Source organism: Diceros bicornis, chromosome 18 (assembly GCF_020826845.1).
Source record: "Diceros bicornis minor isolate mBicDic1 chromosome 18, mDicBic1.mat.cur, whole genome shotgun sequence".
Lineage (NCBI taxonomy): Eukaryota > Metazoa > Chordata > Mammalia > Perissodactyla > Rhinocerotidae > Diceros > Diceros bicornis.
Window position 1 is genome coordinate 21,966,690 of NC_080757.1, and position 18,727 is coordinate 21,985,416.

The 18,727-nt window shown below is 49.6% G+C and overlaps 1 protein-coding gene across 2 annotated transcripts in view; it reads right to left on the reverse strand.

Moving 5' to 3' along the window:
* The window catches only part of ASIC2 (acid sensing ion channel subunit 2), a 991,167-nt gene that overhangs the window by 76,948 nt on the left and 895,492 nt on the right, over nt 1–18,727 (reverse strand). For both annotated transcript variants that reach the window (XM_058560359.1, XM_058560357.1), the window contains exon 2: nt 8,316–8,466. In XM_058560359.1, the coding sequence (XP_058416342.1) occupies nt 8,316–8,466 (151 nt within the window). The remainder of the gene's footprint in view (nt 1–8,315; nt 8,467–18,727) is intronic.

Consider the following 18,727-nt stretch of genomic DNA (forward strand, 5'->3'; position numbering starts at 1 on the left):
TGGGCCACTGTCTTCTGGCTTTGACTGCTCCTGTGGAGAAGTCCCAGGACATTCTGAGTCTAGATCCTAGGTGTGTGACTTGTTTTTTCTCTCCAGAAACTTTTAAAATTTTCTCTCTCTTAGTCTGAATTTTGCAAGGATGCATCTCGGCCTGGTTGCTTGCCACTTACTGCAGACAGGACTTGGCGAATTCTTTCTGTGTGGAAACTCACGTGCTTCAGTTGGGAACTTTTCTTATTTCTTTGGCAATGTCCTCCTCTCCATTCTCTCGGTTTTGTTATTCCGGGACTCCTAGTAGTCAGATGTTGGACTTCCTGGATTTACCCTCTCATTTCATGGTTTATTCTCTCCCATTTTCCATCTGTTTGTCTTTGTGTTTTACTTTTCAGGATATTTCATCAACTACAATCCTTTCATGAGTTAAAAAAGTTTACAATCATATTTTTAATTTCCAAGAGGTTTTTTTTCCTTCACTTTTTTTTTGAATGTTACTTTTTAATAGCATCCTATATGAATAGCTTGTGTTTATGAATGCAGTACCATCTCTTATCTCTTGAGAATTTTAATTAAAGTGGTTTGATGTTTCCTTCTGCTCCCTGCATTTATTTTTTATTTATCAAATACTTATATAGGGCCAAATCTTATTGAGGCACTTTTCTAAGTACTTCACAAATATTCACTCATTTCAATCTTCCTAACAACCTCACAGAGTAGATAATAATATTATTCTCATTTTAGAGGTAATGGAACTGAGGCTCAGAGAGATTAAGTAACTTGCCCAAGGTCACACAGCTGGTATGTTGTATAGCTGGGATTTGAACCCAGGCTCTAGAGCTTGTGCCACTAATCGTTATCTCTATTTCCTCAAAGTTTCTTTTCTGTTTGGATGGTTTTGGTTTCTTTTCCATTAGTGGTTTCCCTCAAATGCCTGGCTTTTTGGCTGTTCACGCACAGTTAAGAGGCACTTAAAGGCTGCCAGTCATTCCTTGTGTGTGGGACTTCACTCTGGGGTGATCTAACTAGGCCATTTTGTTTGGGAACTCCTGACTGTCATTCTCTGAGTTTCTTTTCTCTTGCACTTGTCTGTGTCTCTAGGAAGGGATTCCCGGACTTCTGTTTGAGGGTGGGTAGGGTAGATTCGCCTGGCTGGGGGGGCTCGCCACTCAGTAAGCAGAATTTTCCCTCATCTCCCTGTTTTCTGCACAGCCCTTGCCCACACCCTCAGCTTTGCCTGGTTCCCCGAGCCCAGAGCCTGTCTGTTTCAGTTGTAGCTTCTACGGAGTGCTGAGAGAGATTTGTGTGGCTGCTTGGGCCGTGGAGGATATCCGGGGGACTCAACGGCTCCTTTTTCAGACTTTTAACTAATCCTCCTGGTTTTAGCTCCACCTCTCATCCCCGTCTTCAGCAGTAGCTGATGCCTCCAATCCCTGATCCTTTCTGGGGTTGCTATGCTGAGAACTGTTTGGCTTTAGTTGGCTTCCCAGTGTAGACCCTCATCTTTCAGCCTTCAGCCCTGCCAAGTCAGATACCATCTGCTTTCCACCTTCCAAAAATTTACTGACATCTTCTGTTGTCAACTCTCCCATCCTCTTTATCCTTGTGGGTTTATACTTAAAAAAAAAAAAATCCTTGATTGCCATTTAAGTGGGGTTTGAGGATGGAGCCTCCATAAACACTTATGTTCTACCCACCATGTTCAATGAGAAATCTAGACTGTCAACTTCCCCAGGGCTCTGGAGCTCTGCAGACACATCCTGAGCTCCTGTCACCATCCCAGGAGAAGGGGGAGAGATGCTTAGCGCTGGTCTCTGGCATATACACAGCCACAGAACCACCCAACACTGTTTGCATCCCAATAGCATCAGCCTCCCATCCAATAGTTTTCAAACTGGGTTCCTTGGAGCCCTAGGGTTCCTCAGGGAATGTCCCACGATCAGCCATAGGGAGCAAGGAGAAAGCAAACTGGGGTTCCCATCTCCAGTTGAACCAGAGCAGCTCTACCTTTCTCTGTTTTGTATATATTGGGGCTGTGCTAAAGCTTTTGTTCAATACAAGAATTCTGCTATTGAAAAAAGAAGAGAGGAAAAATAGAAAAGAACTACAACAGACCTATCATTATATGCCATTCTCTCTCCAGAGATGTCACTCGAGCCTTTTTTTCCTGAGCTATTTTCACAGCAGTGCTTTTACAATCACATTCTGAACATTAAAGGAATGTAGTGGAAGGAGCATCACTTTTGGGGTCCTAAGTGGGTTTTCAGCTTGGTTCAACCACCTGATGAGGTGTGCATCCTGGGGAAGCTTACTCAGCCTCTCTGGGCCCCAGTTTCTTTGTCTTTCAGTGGGGATTATAACACTTTGGTAGCAGGGAAACTGGGGGACTCGCGGGATAGAATGTGTGTGGCACTTAGTAGCTACTCATTAATATTAGTTTTTCCCTCATCCTGGCCCCATCAGTGTGTAAAATTACAGCAATTTTTTTTCTCTCTCAACAAATATTTATTGCCCTGGGATACATCAGTGAGCCAGACAATCCAAGACCCCTCACCTCTTGGTGCGCATGTGTCAGTTGAAGGGGATAGACAACAAAAAACAAATAAATGATATGGTATACTTGGAGGTGACACATGTCATGGAAAAAAAGACAAGCAGAGCAGATAAGGAGGAGTGAGGAGTGGGGTGGGGTGCAATTTGAAACAGGGTAGTCAGGGTAGGCCTCACCGAGAAGGTGATGTCTAAGCAGAGACTTGACAGAGGTGAGGCAATTAGCCACGGGGATATCTGAGCAAAGAGAAGTCTGGGCAGAAGGAATGGAGAATGCAGACGCCCTGAAGTAAGATTGTTCCTGGAGTGTTCAAGAAGCCACAGCGAAGCCAGTGAACCAGCCACACGAGCGTGGCTGGAGCCAAGCGAATGATGGGGCGGTAGGAGGTGATGAGGCTGGAGGGATAATAAGGGGGCAGATATTTACCTCTATTATGGCATAGGCTCTCAGAACAATTCCTTTGCTCAAAAATATAACATTGAATTCACTTTTCTATAAAACTAGGATTTGGGGAAATCAAGGCAGATTATATTTGGTAAAAAGTATATTTTGCATCAGGGTGAATGAGGGATACAGGCAGATGAGAAAGGGAGAGCCCTATTTACAGTCTTTCCAACTTTTGACCTGTCCATTTGGAATCTGAGCTCATTAGAGAGCTCTCTGTACACCGACTCTGGTTTCCTCAGAAGTAACTCACCCCAACCCTCACCCCCAGCCCTACCTCCCCCAGCACTGCCATTCATGGGACTACCTCTTGGGAACTCCTTCCCCAGCCACCATCCAGCCAGCTTCTTCAGGGCTCTCAAGTCCCTCCATGAACTCACTCCCCTGGTCACTGATGGGTCCAGGCGCGGGAACCTGACTGAGCTGGGCCAATGATTACCTTCTCTATTTTTTTTTTTTTTGAATAAGAGATCAGTGCGAGAGTCAGAACAGTCTCTTGCTGGCAGTAGGACGTGTGAAATACAAATCTATTGGGAGCCATGTGTGAAAAAATATCCATATGTGGAAAAAGCCTGTCTCTAGTGAGAGAGAATGAAAGCAACTCAGAGAGAGGAGAGGCGAGAAGGGGCGAGAGATCCAGGGGCAGGAGCCCTTGGTTCCAGTTGTTTCTGATGCTGCATCCTTGCCCTCCCACTGTTTGGTTGTTGAAGCTTGCCTCGGATTCTAGGGGCAATACAATTCCTTTTACGCCTAAGCTTGTTTGAATCCAGTTTCTTTTATGGGCAACCTAGATAACCCACTGCCTATTTCTTTTATCTTTGAAGTTACTCAGAGGCATCTACACCGAGTTTCATTTTTAACAACCTCCCACCTGCCTTCAATTTAATTTCCTTTAGAAAACGTTGGCCGTGAAATCTGCACTTGTATAGTCTAGGACAGCTTTTCTGTCCTTTTTCTGTTTTGTGAGCTCCTCCATGAGAAAGCAGGTTTCCATGGTCAAAGGCATTTGGGAAATAATACTGCATGCGATATTCCTATCTTGGAGATTCTTGAGGCAGCATATTAAATAATTCCTACAGTGAATAAAGCGTTCGACTTTGTCTAACCAGATGCTTTCTATTCCTGTAACATGTAATATCGCAAACTCCTGACATTCCATAGGGTCCATTTTGGGGGATAGTGTCCAGGTCCATGTGTGACCGAGCTTGCCTTCTATAAAATGGCCTACTTCCAGGGTGCCCTGTGCAAGGATGTGTGACCAAGGGGGCATCCTGGTGTGGGGCACTGTCAGCCCAGAGGAAAAGACACTTTTGATAATTTTCGTCGTCATCCTCTTCTCGCTAAGCAAGAGCCCATAGGGCCGAGTCTTCCCAAAGGGGGTGCCTTTTCCTAAGTCACTCATTGGCGCCCAAGGTCCTTCCTGTCAGTCAGAATTACACCCAGAGGAGTGGCTCCCTCTGCTTCCTTAAATTTCTGAGAGATGAAGCTGTCCACGAGGCAAGAATGCATCAGAGACTCTGCTTTGAGCAGAATGAGACTTCCAGATGGTGAGGTGCTACAGGACCCTCGTGACAGGTACGGGATATCTGGAATATTCTCTGCCTCTGGGACAGTTTGACTATCCCCCGATCTACTGGTTGTCATTATCATCCTTCACTGTTTACAGTTCGCAGAGAGCTCTCTTTTGATCCCTCCAGCCATCCTGTCAAGTCGACAGGTTTTATTGGTCTCTAGTTTACAGGTGAGGAAAGTGAGTCTCCCGTCACACAGCTAGTAAAGGAAGAGCTGGGGATTTGATCTTGGGTCTGACTCTATAATGCCACTTTCCTGTCTTGCTGCCCTGTCTCTGTCATCAAGCTGTCTGTGGCGACACCCTCAACAGCCATATTTCAATTCCTTTTTTCTCTATCATCACCCAAATATCTCCTATAAGGACTTGGGCTCCTTTCTCTGGGGATTGGGAAGAGACGGGAATGCCAAGGAGGAAGGATGGTGTCTGTGGGGCCATGTGGCTTGGCAGGTCCGGAAGGCTGCCTCCCTCCTGAGGACCACGGCAGGGCTAGGCCTCGCTGCACCTACAGTCCCTGGGAGCAGTGACCAAGCAGCAAGATGTGGCCATGCCTCTTCAGGGGGCCTCGTGGACAAGCATCCCTCACCTGCCAGAGCCCACCTCTCATCCTTCAGCAGGTGTGTAGACCTCACTCCCACCCACATGAGGCTCACTCCCCACCAGCCCAGGAAACAGCAGCTTTGGGGTGATCTGAGTCTCCAAGAGGTGCTCATTGCTCAGTGACTTCTCAGCCTGAAGAAAGGTACAATGGAGGAAGCCTGGATGTAAGGATTCAGGAGGCCTGGTTGGGTGGCCTGGGTGAAGTCACCTTCCCTGGCAAGTGGGGATAAAGAGCCCTCTCTACCACTGAAGGCTGTGGTGAGGAGAAGGCTCCAGAGGATGTGGGAGGAGGCTGCAAAGGCAGAAATCCAAAAAGCCACCCAGAGCAGTCTGAAGCTGTGCTCTCCAATATGGTAGCCACTAGCCCCCTGTGGCAATTTAAATTAATAAAAATGAAATGATATTAAAAATGCAGTTCCTCACTCTCAAGTGGCCACATTTCCAATGCTCACTTGTGGCTACCGTATTCGACAATGCAGATCGAGAACATTTCCATTGCTGCAGAAAGTTCAATTGGACGGCACAGATGAGTTTCTTCTCTAACCGGTTTCTTCTGGCCCCCGCCCCTGCTTTAACCCCCTCCTTCTTCACACAGCCTGCTTCCCCAACTCCCCAACCTCAGAGGAAACTGTTTAGGTGAACAGTGCTGGTCTATCCCCTAGGGACAGCTCAAGCTGCAGGAGGGAGGCTGGAGTTCTCTTGTGGATTCCGTGTCCTAGTGAGACGATAAAGCAGAGTCTTCGTCTCGCGTCTTTGGCATCCCTGACAATGCCCTGCGTGGTGTTAGCCACAGCAGGTCCTTAATCACGATTATGGATTTGTCCTGACTTGGTACAGCTCATGCTCCACTAGGGCTGATTGGCGGTCAAGAAGCTTGGGTCAGTAGAGTCCTGCCTTGGCCATGAATTCACTGCGTGACTACCAGTACATCATTGCTTCCTGCCAGGCCTCAGTTCTCCCTCCTCAGGCAGGAATAGATGATCTCAGAGATTCTTTCCTGCTCTGACCATCATGCCTTCACGAGGAAGAACTCCCTGGGGTGGGCTCTGTGGTTGGAGCCCATTCTATCAGCAGCCAGTGCTCGGACCCAAGGCCAGACCCCACAGGGAGCTGTGCTGTGTGAAGATGTCTGTGATGGGGGTGCCTGACGTTGTGAGTGTGAATGTCAGAGTGTGTGTGTGTGTGTGTGTGTGTCTATACATGTGCTTTCACTCCTGAATCAAGGTAACAGGGTGGGAAATCCAACACAACCATGGAAAGACATAACTAACTTCTGGCAGGCCGTGGGTGTGGGGTCTCCAGGACTTATTTTTATTTCCTTATTTTTCTCCTTTTCCACTGTGGTTTAATAAGCAAATATGTTCTGGTGTCCATAAGGCGGAGCTTCTCTTTGGGGACCAACACCCAGCTCCCAGGACCCAGAGTTGTCTACAGGCCTCATGGCACAGGACACAGGCTGGCCTCAGGAATGTTCTGGAAAGCCAGGCTCTGTCGGCCGGCTCTCAGGGATGTCAGAGCTCGGCACTAACACAAACCTTCATCCATGTGCATCTGGGGCTTGAGGGGAGGGGTACTGAATTTAGAAAAGTGGGTGGGATCAACTACGTGTGTCCTCGGCAAGTGGCAGATGAGGTCTGGAGGGTCTGGAGCCTGAGGTGAGCTGCCAGAAGGCATTACTGGAAGAACGTGTGTGGTGGCCATTTTATTTTTCCATTGCAGGAGCCGGAGGACTAACCATAACGTGAAATGAGTGGCCATGCTCACCTCTCCACAGCAGGGTGCTCGAGCGAGAGATGCTGGGAGGAAGGGAGAGCGTGGTGGGATGGGGAGAGCTCAGGGTTGGCAGTCAGTCAACTCCGCGGTGGAAGCCCTCACTGCCCTCAGAAGCCTGAAAGGCCTGGACATGGTGAGGGCCAGACCTCAGAATCGGGGGGATCGGCTGCAGGAATCACGGGGTGAGGGCTGCAAGAAGTGGAGGCTGGGCTGTTTGGCCTCCACCTCCTCATCAGCTCCAACCCGAGGACCCAGGGCCTCCCTCCTGCCAGAATCTTATTTCCCCTACACCCTACTCTGTGGCGCCTTCGCAGGCCCATCTCTTGACCTCCCTCCCAGCTCCTCCCTGTTATGCCCTGAATAGCATTAATCTTACTTTGGGTCTCCTTTGCACCCACGGTCCCACTCTTGGGCACCTCTTTACTTTTTCAGCCTGGTGAAATTCTAGAGGCTGCCAGCATCCCTAGGCTTATTGGCCACATCACTCCAACCTCTGCTTCCATCTTCACATTGCCTTCTCCTCTCTCTGTCCTTCCCGCACCCCTCTTATGAGGACCCAACTGCATAATCCAGGATAATCTCAAGAACCTGCTCAAATATCCTATGCACTATGACGCTTGCCCTGAACCCTCCTTCCCCCCAGGCGGAGGCCATCCTCCCTGCACAGCACCAGGCACACTCGTGTCACACTGGACTGTAATCGTGTGTCTCCTCCTCTAGGCTGTGATCAAGGACTCAATCTTTTTCACCTTAATGTCCTCACTTTGGTACAAAGCCTGAGACAGTATACGTGGCTAATGAATTGTTTGCTAAATAAATAAATTAGTTAATGAATGCATGAGATCAGCTTTGGGGCCTATATGCATGGGCCCCCTGGGGCTCACAGAAGCATGGTACCAGGTCCCTGAGTCCGTGCCCTTTGGCTTTGCCATACCTCACAGCCCCTCCACCTTCCCCCAGTGGGAGGAGCCCACTCTTCCTTCCACTGGGCCTTGGAGCTGTGTTGGGATACTCCTGATGGCTGGGAGAGGAAGGGGTTGGTCCATTCCCTCCTCATATCTTGAAATCAAGCCACCCACCTGCCCAGACATACCTGTTAATTCAAACCTCCCTCCATGCCTCCTCCCCAACTCCTCCCTCAGCCTACCTGCCTTCACTCTCCAGTATTCCCATCATCTACCCTCTCCCACCCAGTGCAATCCAAGGAAACCCAGAGCATCGCAGTCCATGCCAGGGATAAGCTTATCATTTGCCGGCATCACCTTTGAGGGAGAGCAATCCTTCATAGGGTGGGCCCAGACACCCCATTGGAGGCAAACCAGCCTTTCAGAGTCTTGCACCCGTCCACCATCGCCCGCCGCCCTGTCCCTGTGCCCGGCTCACCTGTCTCTCCCCAGATGGGCAGGTACTCATCCTGCTGAATGTCCAGCATGATCTCCAGCCCGTTGCCTGTCCCCCCCTTGACCGTGGTGAGCAGAGGTTTGCCATCCTCGCCTGAGTTAAACATGTAACACTTCCCATATTTTGTAAACACCTGAAGGAGAGAAGAGAGAGGGAGAGAAGCATACGTGTGACTTCAGGCTGGGCTCCAGAGATTGGCAAGACCCCAGAAATCTCACAGCAGGTCAGAGTCCCCATAGCCCATCACAATCAACCCCTCTTGGAGACCAAAGATTCCTTGCCTTGGCTACTGGCATGACTTTTGCCAAGTGGGATTCTGGCATCAAAGCAAAAATCTGGACATGCTATGGGGTTAGTTGCAATGGGATCTGGTCTCTTCTCCCTCTGTACACTCCCCCTGAGCAGTCCTGTCCACTTCCAAGTGTCAATGATCGCCTGTAAGCCCTTCACCCTCCAATCTGCACCTCCAGCCCCGAGCTCTCTCCTGCGCTCCAGATGCACGGATCCCACTGCCTGATGAGCATGACCTCAGGGGGACCCACAGACCCCTGACACTCAGCATGTCCCAGTGGGACAAGTCTTCCTCAGGCTCCCTGCCTCACCAGATGGTTCTCCCGCACCCCTGTCCTAGGGAATAGCATTGCCACTTGCCAAGGGGCTCAGGCCAGACCCTCCGAGTGGCTGTCCACTCTTCCTCTTCCTCCCCACCATGTCCAGTTACCCAGCAAGGCCTGTCAGCACTGTCTCCGCATCTGCCTTGCATTGCGCCTTTTGTCTTCTGCCGCAACTTAGGACCTGGTCCTTTTAAGCCTGGCTGCTGCAGTTTCCTAGCTGGGCTCCTGGGTTCCAGACAACCTTCTCCAGCCTGTCCTCTAAGATAACTTAGCTCACTCTTTCTGAAATGCCAAGCCGATCTTCTTAATCCTGTGCTTAAAATCCATCAGTGCCCCTCATCCCCCTTAGGCCAATATCCAGGCCCTTCACACCCAGCCTTCTGGGATGCCCACCACCTAATCCATGCTACTGCTTCCCGTCTGAGTCCACAGGAATCCGCTAGAAGGTAAGCTCCACAGGTTCAGGGACTACATCTGCTTGCTCACTGACGTACCTATCCCTAGTGGCCAGCACAGCGCCTGGCACGTGCTGGTGCTCCAGAAATATATATCAAGTGAATGAATGAATGACTGAATGACTCAGTGGTTGGGTGGGTGGAGCCAGATCAAACAACTTGCAGCACCCCAGATGTACCCTGCTGGTTCCCACACTTATGGCTTTCTATCTGCTGCTTCTGCTGCCTGTAACTCGTCTCATTCCTCTTTATGCCTGGACAACCTCTAGCTCTCTGCCTGGGCAACCTCTAGCTGTTCTCCAAGACTGGATTGATGCAACTCTTCCTACAGGAAGCCTTCCTGAGCCCCTGGACCAAGTTGGGTTACACCTCTCCTCACTGTTCCCCTTGCTCCTTCACCATGGCAGCCATCACGTGGCACTGAATAGCTGGTCCTGCATCTCTCCTGAACTTGACTCTGCCTTTCATTTCTGAATCCCAGCACTTACTACATTGCCTGGCACACAGTAGGCACTCAGTCCACTTTTGCTAGATGAAAGCATAATTACAAGGATGGAGTGTGATGTGTGGGAAGAGCCCAGGGCAAGGAATACGGAGATCTCTGTCCAAGTCTGATGTTGCCACTTACTAGTTGTGTGACTTTGGGTGAACCAAATAAACTTTCCAAGCCTCAACTTCCCCATCTATAGAATGGGGGTTCTAGTCCTTGCCTTCCCTACCTCTCAAGGTTATTGAGAGGATCAACTGAGGTAATAAGTGCAAAAGTGCTTTGAAAACTATTAAAGCTTTCTGCAAATGCTATGGGTTATTATGATTACATAACTGCTTTGGAACCTCGAACTGAAGCCAAATTATATCTGGCAAAACCGGCTGGAAGAGAGCCAGGCCGACTGTATAGGATTTCTGCAGCCCCTGAGATTCGGGTCCAGGTCACCTCCCTGACCACACTCCACTGCACTGTCCCCTCCTACAGCATGGAGGCTGCAGAAGGCTCTTTGGCTTCCCATTGTTCAGTGCAGGGGCAGGGAGATAGCGGGCTGAGGGCTGGAGGCTGCCTTCTCATGCAGATCTTGATGGGTGGATGGAAGGAAGGGAGAGGGGCCTCCACCATGGGCCAGGCACTGTGCTAGATGCTTACCTATATGATCTCATTTAACCTTTGCATCCATGACCACGGGTATTGCTGCTCCCATTGTGCAGAAGAGAAAACCAAGTCCCAGAGAGGTTAAGTGACTTGCCTAGGGTCACACAGCTCTGAAGTAGAGAAGCTGGGATTCAAATCCATGTCTTCCTGATTCTAACACACATGCTCTTTCTGGGTGGGCTGTCCTGGGTCTTTGTCATTGAGACGTGTCCGAGCCATATACTGTTGACCTTTGCCTTGCTTTTCCCATCAGCCAATCGATATTCATATGCATGTGCTCCTACCATGTGCAAGGATTCCGGGGCTTGCAAAGAAGTACAAGCCCTACTACCCACCATCATGACCTGAGGAAGGGCCAATAAAACACCAGATTCCCCATTTTTCTCCACTGTCCAGAATGGCTCAGAGTCCCTAGCCAGCTGCACTATTTCAGGGCAGCCAAGCCCTACTTTCTCAGCTTCATGGGGAAGGGCAACTGGAAAGTGATTTTTCAAAAAACCGAGCTTTATCATCCCTCCTGTATATAGCAACTGAACTTGGCTAACGAACTTGTCCCCCACAGAGACGCTCTTGGGAGCCACTGTAATGAACAGACAAGAGCATGTTACAGTGAGCACCTCTATTGCCAAGGGTTGAACACATCTGGAGTGACTTCTGGGGTGCTCCAACAGAGCTTTTCTTTGTAGAAACACGAAATATCCTCTCTGTCTCCAAAATTGTTTATAATATTAATTTACCTATCTATATGAAGCTATTTGTGAGTAAAAGTATGTTTCAGCTTAGCACCAGATTTTTGCAAATTTTTTCTCCCTCCTTCCCCCCATTTGGTACTTGAACTTCAGAGTATTGGGCTGGCATTAGAATGTGGTGTCTACTCCTGGCATCAGCCCAGCCCTGTCACAAACATGGTGTGCAGCCTTGATAAAGGTATTGACCCTCTCTGAGCCTCTGAGGGTGATGACAAGATGGGAGAACTGAAAGGGGTCTTAGAGATCATCTCGTCCACCCATCTTACTTTACAGGTCAGGAGATGGAGACCTGGGAGAGAGGAAGTGACTTGCCCAAGGATACACAGCAAGGAAGAGTCCATCTGGGACAATGACTCCTAGTTCAGCCTGTTCATTCCTTTATATAAGCCTCCCTCAGTTTCCCCACTTAGAAGAGGAGATGGAGGATCTAGGGGATTGCTCCTTTCAGCTGGTCATTGACTGCATACCTGCTCTCTGCTGGGCCCTGGGCTGGCACCACTGAGGTCGCCCCACAGAGGAGGCTGCAAACAGGTCTTTGCTGTGGGAGTGACAGAGATGTGCTCCCCATCCTCAATGGCTCCCTTGCTAGGCCTGGTACTCATCCTAGGCCCAGTTGGCAGCTCCTGTAGGTGCCCTTGGTGTCAGTCCCATCTTTCCTGCCCCCTCCCCCTGGGGCTGGTTGCTGGGAAAGTGTGCACACTTGCCAGGTGTGAATGGACGCACGTCAGAGCGTGGGCAGCAGTGGTGACAACAAGAGTGTGGGGCAGAGAGCTGGAGGGGGACTGCAGCCATGTCTGAGAGATGGCCAAGCTCTCTATAAAGTCAGGACCACCATAAAGAGGGCTAGCACCCTTCCGCAGATTCCTGGTGCATTTAGGATAAACTCCCAGATCCTCACCGGGCCGTGCGTGGTTCGACCCAGTCTCCCTCTCTTTCCTCTCTCACGTGCCTCAAACACACTGGCTTCTTCAGTTCCTGGAACGTGCAACAAGCTCTTCCCCCTGCAGGGCCTTTCCACATGCCATTCCTTCTTCCTAGAATGTTCTCTCATCACCCTTTGCCTGGCCAACTTGTGATCAGGCCTTGGCCTAAATGCTGTTTCCTCAGAGTCTTGCTTGACCATCCCCGCCCCTGCTCCCAGCCTCCATTTAAATTGGGGCCCCTTGTTTTACAACCTCACACCCCTGTATTTTTCCTTTATGGTGCATATCAAAGTGTATCAACTCGACGGTCATTCATGTGATACTTGCTGGACATGTCTTCCACTAGACTGTAAGCTTCCAGAAGGCAGGGACCGTGTCTGTTTTGTCGCACGAAGGAATGAACGAATGGGCTCCAAGGCGCTGCTCCCTGCCACCCCCTTGCCCACCTCTGGGAGGCGCCCTTTCGTGCTGGGTGGCCTGGCAGGAGCTCATGCTGACATTTCACCCAGCTCCCCACACCTCCCTTTCTCTGCCGTGGCCTTCTCAGCTTCTCGCTTAATTGTGCCTCAGCATTTTGGAATGCTTCTCCGTGAAGTTATCAGAGGAAATAATCCTTTCAGGAACTAAGACAGTTTACCTTTGTGGGGGCAGGAGAAGGGGGCTCAGAGACAGCAAGGCGCACGTTGGCTGCACGCCTCTGCCGGCCTCCCTGCCCGCGCCCCTCAGCCCGCCGCTCCTGTCTGGCTTCTCGGAGAAGATGATTTTCCTCTCTGCTCAACATCAAAGGCCTGAGACCTATTTACACATAGCGCAGTTTTGCAACAAACTTGGGACAAGATGCAGCTCTTCTTCCCCATTTCGGGGAATAACGACGTGTAAGTGCAACACATGCTTCAAATTTATGCCTTATCGCCCCCAGCCATAAAATACAATTTCTTTAAGTGCAGACTGTCAAGCCAAGCTTGCTGCTTCCTCAGACCTGCCATTCTTCCAGGCATCTCTCTGCTCTCCCCGTGAGTGCTGACAGCCCCATCACGGATAGCAGGGCTGGGTTTGCAGGGTTGCTGAGAGTCTAGAATTGCACTTAGCTGGATTGGTTTGTAAGGATTAAAGGTCTACGTTTCAAACCCCAATCTCCAAGACTGAAGGAGGGATTCTGAGATAATGGGTCCCATGACCATCATCTTCACTGCTAACATTTACATGGTGCATTACAGTTTGGAGACTGTCTACATAAAGCTTTAACTTTCTCAATGGCCTCATGAAGTTGGAGGGAAGGAAACCAACAACTCTTGAGCCTCCACTCTGTGCCGCTTGGCATTTTCACAGGTGTTATCTCTTTCCTAATTATGGTCCCAACTGCCCTAATGGGGAGGTATCTTATTATCACATGCCCGTTTTACAGCTGAAGAGACTGAGGCGGCAGAGGAGGCAGGTAGTAGAGCTGGGACTCATGGTGAGACCTCACCACCAAAGAAGTTACAAGGAAGGAACAATGGGATTTTGAGGCAGACAGGATGGGATCAAGGCAGCTCGTTCATTACTTGTCAAGTCCGCGGCCCTGAACATGGCATTTGCTATTCCCAATTCCGATTCCCTCCTCTGCAAATTGGGCAAGATTATCTTGCCATGTGCTTGTAGGGGCTGAATGAAAGAAGAAAATGGATTTGTTTGAAAGATTACATAATAGACATCTTTACTAGTTATGAATCCATACTAGGGGGAAGTTACTAGTTTCTCCCTTTCAGCCAAAGAGAGAGAAGTTATTTGGGTTATGGGAGTGGGGGTAGGTCAGAGATGAATTGAAGAATGGGTGGATCGAGGGTTCCTGTCCTCTCTGCTTATGCCCCCACCATACCAAGCTCATCTTGAAGTAGTTCAAGGGGATTAAAACTGCCATGTGCCACTGATTGCTTGTTCCTTAATAATGTGAAGCTAGTTGCTGGAAGCCCAGGGCAGCCAATGAGGGTACTGGGCCCATGGAGTTCTGTAGGAGAAGGAGATGCTCGATGCATACTACCCACTTTGAAAATCTACATTTGAATTCCAAGTGAATTGTAACCAATTATTGGCACAGTGGACAAACAGCACCAATCTGAAGTTGGCACATTCTAAGTCAAAGAAATGTGGACGTGGGGAGGGGGAAGGGGGTCTCAGTGCCTTACAGTAGCTCTTAGAGTAGCTCTGAAGTCACAGACTGGCTGGCCGCTCTCCCTGGAGTGCCTTCAGTGCCATTTACTTTATATTTGCCATCACTAAGTTTTGCAACAGCTTGTGAGGTTGGTATTATCATCCCCATTTTACAGATAAGGAAACTGAGGCCCAGAGAGGTTGAACCAGGTCACAGAGCTGGCAAGTGGAGAATCCAGGGTGAAATCCACCTTTGCCTAACTCCAAAGCCTGTGCTCTTTGTCCCCTGTGCCTTGTAGCTACAGCTCACACCCACGCCCCCTCCTAACCTGCTCTGTTCCCGGCAGACTGGTGAGATTGGTGCTGCTAACATCAGGGCTCTCCCACCCAGTGGTGGGGGAGGTGCATCTGAGAGTCAGAGGAATCCTGGAAAAGTGCAGGCACCAAAAATCTTGCCCAAATGTTTCATTTTGCACATGGAGAGTCTCAGGCCCAGAGAGGTGAAGTGACCTGCTCCAGGACACACAGCTAGTTTAGGGGCAGAGCTGAGATCTGACCTGGGTGGGATGGCTTGGGTCTGTGTTCTTCCTCTAAAGCCTTCTGTGCACATGCCAGGGGTTGGAGATAACGGCTAGGATCCCCTTCCTGGGGCACTGCATTTGGGAAATAAGAGAAAGATTGGCAACTGCTGCTGACCCAGGTGCCAGCGTCCAGACTTGGCCTGTGCTGTTGGGGCAGCCTGCTTGACAGGGTCTGGGAAATGCAAAGTGGAACACTCGCTGGGAAAGGTTAGGAACAGCTGATACCCATGAAGACACCGTTTTCTGGTCCAATAAATAGTGCAAACAACATTTCTACACCATGTACCTACTTAAGAAAATAAATTATGTCTAAGCTCCCTTAACGACAGTTGAAATATCCACTTACCAGCACACAGCTGGGCCTGCAAAAGCTGCAAACCTTCCTACCCACTCATTAATCCTGACCTTTCGGGCTTCTCTTAGTCCGTGGATTTCTTGTCTCTTCTTGCTTATTACACTTGAAGGGAATGAAATCGTACTTCTCCAAAACGCCTCTAAAACTCAGCCTTTTTTCCTCCCCGAGTTGATTGAGCTTTCTGCTCAACGAGTTACTGAAATTTCTCATACGTTTCAAGATAATGTGCATGTGAAGCCCAACCATTTAGTTTCATTTGTTTTGTTTTTCTCTTTCAAACTCCTCAAGCACTTTTCATGCAATTGGGAAGCGAAAAAGTCTGTCAAATGGGTTACCAGGCTTCCAGTCAACAAAATGAATCTGCCTTTTGTTTTCTGAATTGCGATTAACGTGTTTGAAAATTAAATACAGCAGAGGGATGGATGCGGAAGGAGGCTGCCTTAGAAGCTCAGCTCTTTGAAGGCAAAGACTGTCTCATTAGAAAATCTGCTTGTTCGTTCATCTGTTCCTGCAACAGGAACCCGTGATGTTCCAAGCACTGTTGCATGACTGTGCTTTTCCCCATAATGAGATTAAAAAGACAATTTCAACAAATGCCCGTGAAAGCACCTCCATGTGGCAGGTGAACGAAGAGATGAGGGGAACACGGCCCCTCGGTAACCATTTGTCCCCTCTTCCCAACCAGGAGGCCGCCTTCTCTTTTAGAACATCATTGATATCATTCTCCTAGAGGCTACTTTTCTGGGGGGAAAGAGAAGCATAAACAACCATTGTGCATTTACCGCGAGTTGGGCGCTGTGCCAATCGCTTTATACACTTTCTGTCTTTTAAGTCTTACAAAGTCCTTTGATGTAGGTATTATTCTCCCCAGTTTGCAGATGAGGAAACGGAGGCTCTGCAAGGCTAAATGCTTTCTCCAAGGCCCTACAACTACAGAGTGGTTCGCCTGACTTTTCCCTTTATATGTATGGGTTGTTAGAGGAACGCTTAGCATTATTTGAATGTATGATTTGGTAATGTGATCCCCCCTCCACACCCCGGCACCCATCTGCCGGGACGTGACACTTCCTGTGCTGGTTTCACTAAGAGGCCCTCCTGTCTCCTCCCTCCAAGCCTGAAGCTCAGCCCAGGACTTTTCTGCCGGGCGACTGTCCAGGGAGCTTCAGACCGTGGAGGAAGAGATGTGTGAGCACCAGGCAGAAGAAAAGAGCATCAAGTGACAGCAAATCTGTCTGTCAGCTGGGAGAACAGCACGAAGGGGAGCGACGAGTGACTCTGAGTGTTCTTCAATTCAAACCTCTTGTGAGCAAATGTTCTATTGGCGGACGGCTCGCGGAGGCAGGGGGCACCTTGAAGATGCTCCAGTTGTTCATCTGGAGAGTCCCTGTGTATGAATCCCTCCTGATAACTCATGTGAAAATCCCAAATCGGGCCCCACTTGAGGTTATGAAGCGGATGTGGAGAACCAGAAGCCTTTCCAGTTGGACTGCAGCTTGGCTGGTTGGGGGAAGAGGGCTGGTGGGAGTCTGGGCTTGATGGAAGTGTCAAATGGGTCTGCTCTTTCTGTTTGAGGTCCTCTACTCTCTGTCTCCCATGGGCAGTAGGGGCTGTGTCATTTTCATCTCTGGATTCCCAGTGCCTGGCCCCCTACCTGGCACATAGTAGGCACTTAATGGGAGGTGTCTAGGTGAAAGGAAAAGTCAAGTATGGGATTGGGATCCAAGCAGCTTCCAGTGCTGGCTCTGCACTGATTTGAGAAAGTCGTTTCATCTCTTTGGATCTTGATCCTCCATCTTGGAAATACTGGTAGGAGCACCTTCCAATAGAATTGTTGTAAAGATCAAAAGGGTTATAACAGGTCTGAAAGTGCTTTATAGGAAAATAAAAACCCGTCAGCCCAGGCAGGGAGCATTTACGTTTGTGTTTTGCAACATGCGTAAGCCCTGCAGGAGCAGGAGAGGGAAAGAGTTGTTATTTGGCCGTGGAAATTGAATCTGAGATGTTGTTCCGTCTGGGACCACATGCGTGGCCTCATCCATTCATGTGCTTGGTGAACATCTGTAGAACACCCCTTGTGTTCTAGGCACTGCCCCAGGCGTTGGGGATACAGGGATACGTCAACCCTTTAGGAACAGCCTGGGAGGGAGGGTGGCCCTGTAGACTGATGCTGGGTGGTCCTAAGTGCTGTGGGAGTGCACAGAAGGAAGCTGCCTGGTGGGCAGTGATGGGGGGATTCAGGGGACTCTCGCAGAATTCTCGCTAGGGACAGTGGTGGTGACACCAGTGGTATTTAGCAGGTTGAGACAGATCCCTTAGACTGGCTCCTGCTCTTGGCAGGGCCAGGCTGATGCTGTCAGGAAGGCCAGTGGTGCCAGTCCAGCCTTCGGCTGCCTGCTGAGCCTATCCACCCATCATTCCAGCTCTCTTCTGCTTCCAGAACCTAATACCCTCAGGTGGACAACTATGGGCTCTACTAAGAGGCGGGCAGGATTTCTGGAAGAACACGGATTTTGAAGACAGATTGGCTGGACACCTACTACGTGCCAGACACCGTGCACAGTGAATAGTAGAGCTTCGCTGCGAGGTAGTAGATAATTATAAAGACGGAGATGCAGTGACTGAGAGGAGCTGGCATCTGGTTCTCTCCAAGGAAACCTGTGTCAGTCTCAGAGGCCCCTACCCCCAAGCCTGGCTCTCTGATCTGCCCACTGCCAACAGGTCACCAAGCCAAACTGAGGGACCCAGGGCCAAGGCAAATCGATTTATAAAAAGGGCACATTTCTAGCGAGCCAAGCAAGATTGCAAAGAGCATCCTCTTAGCTGTCGCCAGACGTGGGGAGCAGGGCCCAGGCGGGGTTCCTGCCTTCCTAGCTTTCAAGGAGGGCAGAAGCCCAGAAAAAGTGGAGGAGAAAGTGTGGCCACAAACCGTCCATTTCCCTCTGCTGGCTCCCCTCCCTCCTTCTAACCCTACTGACATGATTCCTGCTGCTCACTGAGTCCTGCCACACTGGGCTGTTCTGGGCTGGGAGCCCACAGAGGGCACATCTTAGTCTACATTCTGATTACTCATGAGATAATGGATGCAAAGTGCCTGGCAGAGGGTACTCGCATAATAAAATTAACTAAAATCTACTACTACTACTAATTATTATTAGATATTCTGTACCTGAGTTCTGAAATCTGTACTCCTACAGGATGCGATTTCTGGGTTCATGGTCTCTGTTACAAGTTCTTTTTACGGTCGCTTGCTTGATCCTGTGACTACAGCCCTGTGTCCACTTCTGGACTTACAGGAATAGGTACCTGTTTGGTTTTCCTCTGGCCGTGCACAGATCCCTTCTGGAACATTCCCTGGGTATTCCTATGTAAGAAGTTTGTATCACCCTGGCTGGATGTTTCTGCTTAGCTGAACTTCACTTTTCCTCACCTTATCAGCACCCATC